A 10,762-nucleotide genomic window follows, 5' to 3' on the forward strand; every position below is an offset into this window, starting at 1 on the left:
CTCTCTGAGTCACTGTGGATGACAGCGTGTCTTAAATGCCTCAAGTGAAAAAGCTCCACTGCCAGTAACAAGGCAAGGACTCTGAAGGATGAGACGTCTCGCTAATTGTCCCATCTGAGCCACATGACGGCCCACCACACTTCCCTCCCTGGAGGAAGTGGACTTGTACGCTCACACTGTAATTACAGTGTGTGGCTATCGTGGTTTGGCGCCGGCTGTTTGATCTGGTTACTGGTGTGTTTGGGGGGGCCGTCGTGAGACAACAAGGCAGCTGTCTCCAGGCCCGTCCCCTCCCGGTCACTTCAACGAGAGCACGGCAAACACGAGGCGAGCTGACGAGGACGCTAGTGTTGACTGACGGTGACAGAGATGACTGACAATAAGAGCGCAGACTGCAGTGTCGCCTTACTGGCCAAACAACCTGAAGACCTGACATGTGACTTCTGAGTCCAAATGAAAGGCCCTTCAGATACAAAGAGGAAGACAGTCAGGATGATTCTTTAAATAAAGCTAATTTTATCTTCCCAACATGTCCGCGCCGGCACTGATCTGAGGCCCCCGCTCCCTTTAATCTCGATAACGGTGTCAGAACGGGACGCCGAGGCTTATTCAAATGTAAATTTTCAAGGAATGGTAAGTCTCGCAGCTAAAAACAGTACAGGCTTGTTGTCAAAAAGTGCGTTTTTGCTAAAGTGAAAATGAGAAGCTTTAATCCAGCCTTTGTAGTCCCAGAGGAGCATCTGGAGTCACTGAAGGAGCACTTTCACAGATGCTGAGTTCATACGCTGTGGGTTCATAGCCAATGTTTACAGGCCTGTAAAAGGAGGCTCAGCAGTGGGTCCAGGCCCAACGACACCACACTGTCACAAACTATAACATCCCACTTGTGTCGCAAAGCAATGCTTTTATGCATCACAGGCGGGGGTGTTTCTGTGTCGAACACAAAGACATAGGTATGCTGGCGAAGAGCCTGTTGCCTGCTGGCTGCTGTTTACCAGGTTTAAATCTGTGATTGATGGGGATCTGTGGATCCAGCATCTAATCTCAATTCAGCAGGTTTTCATCATCCCAAAAGGGACTACAATAACTCTGGCTGTGTACCTGCAGTGGAAGCTTTCTCTCCACCAAATGAAAAGCGATTTCTTTGATATAGAGTGATTCTAAAAGCAATTAAACCACAAGGCCAATATGCTGCGAAGATTGGACACATGGATCTCAGGATTCCGTGGAGGCTAAACCCAAAGAAACCCGGGGTCTTTATGCAGCCAATGAATCCTAAAGCAGCTCAGGAGAGCCATCGGATGTAAAATACAAGTTTAACATTTAACATGCATCATCTGCTGGAGGCGTTTATCCAAAACGCATTACAGCAATAAAAAGAAAAGACCATACAATTGTGAGCATTGCTCAAACTCCCAATACAGCCGTGGTATCACGCTGTTTCTGTTTCTGCACTGTGCCCAGGATATGTCTTCCCCCATAATGGGCCTAATAATAGAGATAAATGAGAAGGCTAGAAGAACAACAAAGTGAGATTTCTGTGGGGAGCAGATGCTGGTGTGAAACCATGGTCCCTTGGGCAAGACACACAGGAAAGCTGCATATGGGCTACTCTTGTGTCTGCTGGCTTAAGTGGCCTTTTAAATGACATCATCCACAGGGATTATTATTATAATTCACTGTCTCCCAAATAAATACATACAAATATACAGTCATATTATATATATATATATATATATATATATATATATATATATATATATATATATATATATATATATATATATGTGTGTGTGTGTGTGTGTCAATATATATTTATATACATACACACACATATACAATATGAATGGTGTGTTCCCCACAGAGCCGAGTCGGAGCCACCGATATGGAGCATATAAACCCCATCTGTGCAAACATAACCCATAAGCAACCAAGCCAATTTAAACTCACCATATGCCAAAGTTCTGAGTGCAAATAGAATCAGTAGGGGAACCAATGTCTGGCGGTACTCCATCATACTCTCAGCTGTTTCATAGGTGGAGGAGGTCGCTCCCAGGCTTCAGAACAAGCAGTTAGTGAGACAGGCTGTCCAGCAACAGTGAGAATAGATCCAAATGACGTCCAGCCTACGGGATGAAAACGGCATCAAACTCCACAGGCAGCATCTCAGCCGCTGTAGAACTAAAGCTGAAATTCAACCATCGTAACTTTTCTTTTCCCGACCGCTCCAAAAAAAAAGTCCCGACCCGCGGAGAGTCCGTCAAAAGCAAGCCGCAGGTGATGAGAGGAGAGGCGGTTGTGAGTGGCAGGCAGCGCCCGGTCAGTCAGCCAGTCAGTCCGGTTCTCTCCCGTCCGTTTTCACGTTAATGTCACCGGGGAGAAATACTCAGAAGTCCGCTAGTCCCAAAGTACACGCAGTCATCGCGCCGAGAGGAAACCTGTTAACTTTGTTGAACACACGGCTCCATGTCTTACAACTGTTTGTGTCTCTGTTCCTCTCCGCTACGAGCAGTGAATTACTACAGCCTCATCACAATACAGCGCGGTCCCCGAGCCAAAACACTCTGGCGTAAAGGCCCCTGCAGTACCGCACAGCTTCCGCTCCCGCTTTCAAAATAAAACGAGGGTTTACCAATGTGTTGCAACGCTCGTGAATAAAGACGTAATAAAACCCAAACACGTTGTCTAGTTTAAGTTTCTATCACAGTTTTATTCATCCCCCCGAACAAACCGTGTGTGGTTAAACACAATTTATTAAAAACGGGTTACTGCAGGGTACATATTCCAGTATGTTTCCGAACTCCAATGTAGTAATTATGACCTGTATTATTCAATCAACGTAATATGGTGGTTTTCTTTTTTATCTTAGTGATTGCACTTGTGTTGTTCTGTGGCTCCACACTCGCCCACATTAAAAATGATTCAATTGTGCCTTAATGTTATCACCTTCCGTGATGTGATGTTGAAGGCGCCCTCACCAAGCTTCCGGTTTGCTCCTTAGTGACTCTGTCCGGCTTCACCATCCCACAACTCTCTTAAAGGGCCAGCGCACTCGAGCAAAACTGGTCAGAGATGTAAAGATTATTCTTTACTTAGTGACAAAAAAAACTTTTTAGTTAAAGTTAAAAAAAAAAATGTTAACCCTAATTTAAAAAAATAAATAAATCAGAAAGCCTACAGATGCTTACCAATCAAATGCTGTTGCGCACCATTTAATATAATGATTTTGGTCAGAGCAGAGCCATTGTTGCTTTATTGTTTGACTGACTTTGTTTCAATTTGGCCTGGTTTGGTCATGTTTACAGTAATTGTGGTTGATTGGTCACCTAGGACATATTTTATTAGATGCAGTCTGCAGGAGGTGACATCTTCCAGAGATATGGCAGACGGGACTCAATTATACCATCACCAAAGCCTGCAGCAGCATGTTTGTGTCTGTGAATCATTTTGAGTGTGGATATGAATATTTCCTTTCACAACATAATTGTAGTTAGGTTTCCAGGAATAGTGACAGGTATCTAAAGGCCTTTAAAATCATACTGGGATTAAATGTGTTTAGAAACAACCTTATATAATTGAAGTCACACTTTGGTGCAAATGTCAACATTTATCCCCAAAGCTGTTATCCAACCACAGAGAGGCATACGTTACGTTGGTGGTGGAATAAATCCGAATGCAAATTTGCCTTACATGTAAAAGCCCTTTGATCGTGCCGGCTGTGGTACTGTGTATACAAATCAGCCAATGGAAATCACTCAGGCACCGAGAGATACAAACAAACCCCACACACCACTGCAAAATGTCACTATTTATCTGAGCGCAGGCTTTGCCTGCACTTGATGGGAAGCGAAAAGCAATATTACATGTGCCAGTAGATATGGGGAACTGCAGCCAATGAGACTTGACATACCGAGAGCCACAGTTCTGCAATGAAGCAATATGGAATGATTGGTTAGAGTGCTGTTGAGCTGAATAAATATTAGGGGTCAGACAGACCTAGTAAACACACAGCTCTTGACATTTATAAAATGCATCGGATGGTGGTGAGCGTCAGGAGATTTTACACATTCTGTCACACACGGCTCCTGAAGAAACAAATGATTCCACATCACTAAAGTCACAGAGAGTCTGGTGTGGAGGGCGGAACGTAAATGCTCTCCGTTTGGGTGAAAACGGAGCAGTGCTTAAACACCCCTGATATTTCTTTCATGTTTTATGCATGTACATGTTTAATTTAATTGCAGAAACTGATTAATTGAGCATCGCCTTGTGACTGAATAAAACATGAAGAGGCCCTCCACTAAATGCATTTCCGTTCGCCTGTGACTGATGCTGCTACTGTGGTGTCTTCGTCAAACATTTGGTGTAGCTGTCAGTGGAATCAAGCTCTCCATGAATTTAGACTAATTATCCACATTAGGCTCAGAATTACAACGACAGCCCATCAGTGGGGTTCGGTGCTGTGATGCACACTTGCAGCGGAGCCGTAGATCATGTAATTATTCCCTCTCCACACACAAAAGCTCGGTTTCATGAGGTGATTTTTGCCTTTCATTTCAAAGTAGTGCAAAAGCCTTCACAGTCAGCATTTGGGAAATGCCAGCATTAAAACATTTCCTGGCAACCTCCTCCCATCGAGTCTAATTCATGTTAAATGTTCGGGTGGTCAGTGTTGTTTGCTCATCTTTTACACAGCAACGTTGGAAGTAAAATGCAAGAATTTACAAATGATGAATCCAGCAGACGAGTCAGAAGATCAAGTTTTTGCTGAAACAGGGTTTGAAAGCATTACCAGCTGAAAATTCCACTGAATGCTTGAACAGTGTATTCCATTAATACAGTTAATTAAAGCACAGATCCACAGAGACAGCTGACGTTTAATGTGAAAGAAGTAAATGGCAAAACATGTGTCATGGTTTTCAAGGGAACCGTGGGTTCTTTGTGTAATGCATCGAGTATATTGAGACTATGACGTATGCCTGACTGCTGGATGACGTATCTATTTTGGCCGAGTGTGAAAATACTATTGTTGTCCAGAGCTATTTCATTATTTCAAGCCATTCAGAGTTGATTAAATACTTCCATGAAGATAAAAAAGTCCACTTTTTTTACTATGGAATCAAATTCATTGCCAAGGCATCAAAATGAGCAGCTCATGAATTCATTACACGTGATTATCATATTTTGCATTTCAGCTCCAAAGATAATAATAATAAAAAAACGTACTGCATAAGTGTAAGATGAGACAGTGCTAAGTTTGTGTTATGTCCGTATGCGTTTGCTCTTTGTTATCTAATGGCTCTCGTGCAGAAGCTTACTGTCTATAAGAAGTGGACGTAGTCATCACGTGGTTTGTTCAGCATTTTGGCAATAGCCAGCTTGGAAATATTGCAACCAGTGACCATATTTGGACTGTGGAGGAGCGACGGGTGGATCTGAGGAACACAAGCGGCAGAGCAGCAATCTTACTGGATCTGGATCCATCTGGATTCGGTGTGAAGCAGCTAACAAAGTTAGCTTCATAATTCAAGTCATCTTAGCAGCTAATTGCATTGGTAGCATGGTAGCATGGTAGCATGGTAGCAACGGTAGCGAGGCCTCAGGCCATAAAATCATATTTACGATTATTATTAAGATAATAAATCAAGTCAGAAGTAGGGTCTCATAGACATCTAAACAATCTGACTTTGTTTTGCAACCAGTCGCCCCCTGATGGCCAGCAGAGAGAATGCAAGTTAAAGGTATTTCAGCATTGACTTCACTTTTCATAACTGGAGGTTGCTACATGTGCAGAAGCTATACACTATTTTTTATCATGTATCAAGCAGCTCTGAAAAAAGACTCATTCTTGAAACAACTTATTTCTATTTGCATGAGCCTTTTCTTTTGAGCAGCATGTGTCGATCAAACCTGTATTGCTCTGATTCATGAACTGTCCAGCACAGCAATATTTCCTGTCCTGGGATACCTTGATGAGAGTCACGCCCTCACCCGAGGATGGAATAATATGTGACCTTGGATGTATTCATTAAAGGGAATAAAGGACATGGTTCAGTTATTCATTATTTATTTCTTTGTGGGTGTTAAAAAAACGCCTGGAGAGCCATGTCTGTTCTCATGTGAGGCTTGAGTTTTGACCACAGACTGTACATAGTAAGTGGATGTAGTCGCCATGACGTCACCTATTGGTTTGTGGACTGATTTTTGAAGCCTCTGCATTTTTTTCTGTCACCATCTTGGTTTATAGCCATCACCAAACAAGACATTTTAGGTAAACAAAATATTAATATGTCATGGCTTTCATGAAGTAAAACACACTATGAAAGGGTTGAGTAAGATGAACGTACAGACAACAGTGTGGTAGCGACCTGTCAATCACAAGGTAGCCCCGCCCTAAAGCATCCCCTGCTTTATGGTCTGTTGGACTCTAAATGGACCATAATGTACTAAATGAACATCTTGGCGGATTGAAGAAGACTTGAAACTAGAGATTGAAAACATGAACTCATGTTTACAATGTTTACTGAGATTATAAATCAAGAGAGTAGTAGGACAATTTTGTTGTTTGAGACTACACAATCCGACTTGAACACAATTCTGACAACAATTCTCATAAACTGTGCATCAAGGCAGTGTCTAGGGTTGTAACCATTGGCACATGGACATTACAACATTATAAAGCTGAATAGAATGAAAACATCTAGAATATTTCTTCATAGAATGTAGAATTGGTTGAAATGAGTGGTGGTGTGTGGCAAGGCAAATGGGCATAGTGTTTAAGAACCCAAAGCATAAATAAGGAAGGCAAATATAATGTAAATCCATGATCTAAAGAGGGAATGTGGCGCATTCATGGCCATGAAATACCCTCAAATCTCAAAACACAATGGTCGTCCTGTCTGCTGGATGGAAGCGAACAAACTTCTTTTGTCCTCAGAAGTCCATATGAAATTATATACTGCTCTGTTCACAAATAAATGGCCAACATCCTTCATCAGAAACACTTCCCTCCTGGGTATAAATCACTTATAACATGTATGAACAACAGTGATGGCAGCTCCGATATTGCTGGGAGTATTCAAGAAGCAATTATGCATGCTTACAATTAGAGCTGCTAAGTAGGGGGGGGGGGGTTGGGGGGCACCGATATATATGTGCGCCTACGGCTGTGGATGTCAAAGATTTGCTTTGTCGGCCTACTTTCATTTGCCAGATTGGCTTCATTTTTAGCAGTAAATGTAAAATGTGAGGAATCTTCGAATATTGTTGCACCAACATTGCGCAAAAAATGGCAGCAAATGTTTATCTTTAAGGTACCTTAACCATCCCTGCATGGTTAGCCACTATGGAGTGCTGATTTGTGGTTGTAGCACTGCAGCTCCAAGCAGAAAATAACAAGATAGCATCAACAACATATTGTGCGCACCCACCGCATACAGTTTGAGAGTCACATGCAGTTTAATGCATGTGTCCCTATATCTGATGATGCAGCAGAGCATGGATAATAACTCATTAGGACTGTTGCTTGTAATCTTGGTTGGATGACCTATTCTTATAATGTTCCCCAGGAATGTCATTGAATGCGTATCACCTGTATCTACACACACACACACACACACACACACACACACACACACACACACACACACACACACACACACACACACACACACACACACACACACACCATCATTACTAGTAATGAGACCCCTATATTTCTGACCCATAGCTGCTAATGGGAGGACTGGCCCTTTAAGACGCTCCAGTGAATGGTTTCTATTATAGATTAATTGATTAAGAGGGTGGCGCTCGGAGATGACAATATATCTCTTTATTGATCTTCTTTTCAATGAGATTGGCTTTTACCCAACCTCCCAGAGGGATGGAGGGAGAAAGAGGGGGAAGAAAATTAGATAGAGGGGTGAAGGAGAAGGTAACACATGGCTATTTAGGGAGCAACAAATTTCCTGTTTCTATCGCTGGCTTCTCTCGGCTTGGATTCAGTCCCACGGTAAGGAAGGTACCCCAGTCCTCGTTCACATATCATCTAAATTTTTCCCCGTTTCCTCCACATTCTGGTCTCATTATAGAAGAATCCACCTCTCTAGCTCCCCCTTCTTCACCGAGACCTCTTTGTCTGTCCTGCTTCTCCATAATGAGGGGCCCTCGATTACTTTTGGGGCTCTGAAGCGAGACCGCCCTCTGTCAGGGTGGGCTGTGGCGTCCCCGTCTGTTTGCCACCACACATCATGATGAAGAGGGCAGATTGGAGAGTCAAAGGCGACATTAACCTCTTGTCTTTCTTCTGGGGGTTTAACCATTCAACTGGTTTCATACGCTGATTGTATTTTGGAATGAGTGGGGATTACATTTGGCACGCAGCTCGAAGGATCTCTCAGTTGTTGAGTGGGTTGCCAATAATGGAAATGAAAAGGGGGCTGAATTGGGTGATGACAGTGGTTATTTAGAAGGTTCTCACCACAATTTCACATTTTATGACTTGGCTGTCTTATGAGTTTGCAATATGATGAGGGCATGAAGGAATCCTGATTGGGTTTTCATTGGTACTGGGCCAGAGGAGCTTCGGGGCACCTTGGAATACATTACAGAAATGGTGTCGCCCTACAACCTCCTCGAATTGTTCACTCGCTTATTTTAGTAACACAGATGGCGTGCGCTTTTAAATGGTGTTCTTTTTATAGCCTCTAATTTCTTGATCAGTGGTGCTCTGGTTGACGATGCGCTGCCATCACAGACAAACCAGCTCTTATCAGGATGGAGAGACAATTCATTATTACTCATGGATTTTTTATATCATTCTATAGCTTCCCAGTAGTGTTCCTCATTCAAACCCGGACATTCGTTTTGGTCAAGGTCAAGGATGTTTAAGGTCAAAATGTTAATTCCCCAAGGCCTTCTAAAAACCTTTTCTCATGTGAACTGATGTAGGTGACCGCATGATGACACTACAGCTTTACAGTTACTGAGATGGTGGTGGTTAGCTTGTTGGATCCGAAAGTAAACAAACTAATAAATTGGGGCATCGGATGTTAAGCAACTATTGTATTCTTTGAGGTAAAATCATAGTTTTTTTCAATGAAGTCTGGTGGCTTTGAAGAGAGCAATCAGTTCCCCGCTGAAAAGGACGGCAAAGTAAAGCTGTGAAATCTTTCTAAATATAACTAATAACTGATTTTGACTCTTTTAGGTGGCTGAAATATCTTTTTCTGTTCTCTCTCCATCCACAGCCGCTTTAGTAACTCTGAAATAACCCGCTATGATGTGAAGGGAGAAAGTGGGGTGACCCTGCCGGACTGTTCTGGATCTCCCTGGTGTGCTCCGCTGCCGGAGGGTGAGGCATATAAAGTTTTAGTATTCATGTACACATTAATGCACATTATTCTACATTATCCCACTCCATTTGTGAAAACATTTATTTAACCTTGCAGAAGTAAACCCCACTTCAAAAAAAATCAGAACTGACCCTTTCAGTTGTTTCCAGACCAGTTCTAGCATTCACATTATTCATAACCTTATTCATTTGCATACTGTGGTTAACTGCTGTTTAATAACGGCTGAGTTAGTGTGAGTGGGAACTTGTTTTCCCGTTTACCAGGCAAGCCTCTGTGTAACGGTGCGTGTGTGTTAGGATGTGAGGTGTTCATCCAACCCTGTGCTCCTTTTTAAAGCTATTATTTAAAGTTTGATTGAACTGTAGGACACCTTAACACCATATTTGGAGTGAAACAAAATTGGGACAGAATTGTCTCATCACGGGAGAGTATATTCTTCACAAAGCCAATATTTATGGCCTGGCTGTTGTATTGGATGACATGACATTGTGCAGGATGTCATGCTATCGTGTCCACCCCATCCCGTTTCTGGCAGAAGATGTGCATCTTGTCTGAAATAACCTTCTTCTCGGGCTGCAAGTGGTGTCAGGAAGGAATGTCAGAGTACACAACCACGCCGCGCTGCTCTGTAATTCAGCCTCGTCTGCTTCCCCACCCCACGGAGCCCCCCATCCGCTGGTTTCCTCACAGATGAAATGACTCTTCCAATTCTGCTCTGGGGAGGAGGGGTGGCGGCAGCAATTACGGCCATCCCTCCAGCACACACGCACTCTGACAAAGCTGCCGGAGAGCCTGGGCAAAAATCTCTCTCTCTCTCTGTCTCTTCTAGCACCATTCCTGCTCTCACCTAGCATTAACAGGCAGCCCTGGCCTTTTACACAAGCTATTATGGTGTGTGACAGGAGCCATTCAAGCCTAGCAGTTAGTTGCCCTGCCTGCGATGCCTTATTTTCTGTAAGAATAGATGGAATTCACTGGCAAGAGGAAAAAGAAATCACACTGATCAGCTAACATGTTTTTCACCTGGAGAATACATTGTGATTCTTTCATTGCATTTGCAGCCTGCAATGCACCCAAAGTCTTTTCATCCATCTTCTTTTTAAATATAATAGTATGCTGAATGTGTTTTTATATCAAGGGATCTGCAGCGGGCTTTATCGGGATGTGATGGGAAACACATGAAACAAAAAATAAAAAATAAGATAACATCTGCGAGATGGAAATCGAGAGATTGCAGCCCGATTATCGCCATTTCATTCCCCCCTATTGCAACATCTCCACTTTCAGGGAGCAATTATCACACATACACACATCAAACAATGTGACGTTTTCCACATTGATTGCCAACAGAAAATGCCAGAAACTTATGTCTCCTGCATTGAATCTGACCCCATCTCACCAGGCTCCTG

General features: G+C 42.9%; 1 protein-coding gene across 2 annotated transcripts in view; it reads right to left on the reverse strand.

The window, feature by feature from the left end:
• robo3 (roundabout, axon guidance receptor, homolog 3) overlaps positions 1 to 2,512 on the reverse strand; it is an 80,813-nt gene extending 78,301 nt beyond the window's left edge. For both annotated transcript variants that reach the window (XM_084029468.1, XM_084029467.1), the window contains exon 1: positions 1,951 to 2,512. In XM_084029468.1, the coding sequence (XP_083885594.1) occupies positions 1,951 to 2,017 (67 nt within the window). In that variant the 5' untranslated portion in view covers positions 2,018 to 2,512. The remainder of the gene's footprint in view (positions 1 to 1,950) is intronic.
• Positions 2,513 to 10,762: the final 8,250 nt, after the last annotated feature.

This window comes from Eutrigla gurnardus (assembly GCF_963514095.1).
Source record: "Eutrigla gurnardus genome assembly, chromosome: 15".
Lineage (NCBI taxonomy): Eukaryota > Metazoa > Chordata > Actinopteri > Perciformes > Triglidae > Eutrigla > Eutrigla gurnardus.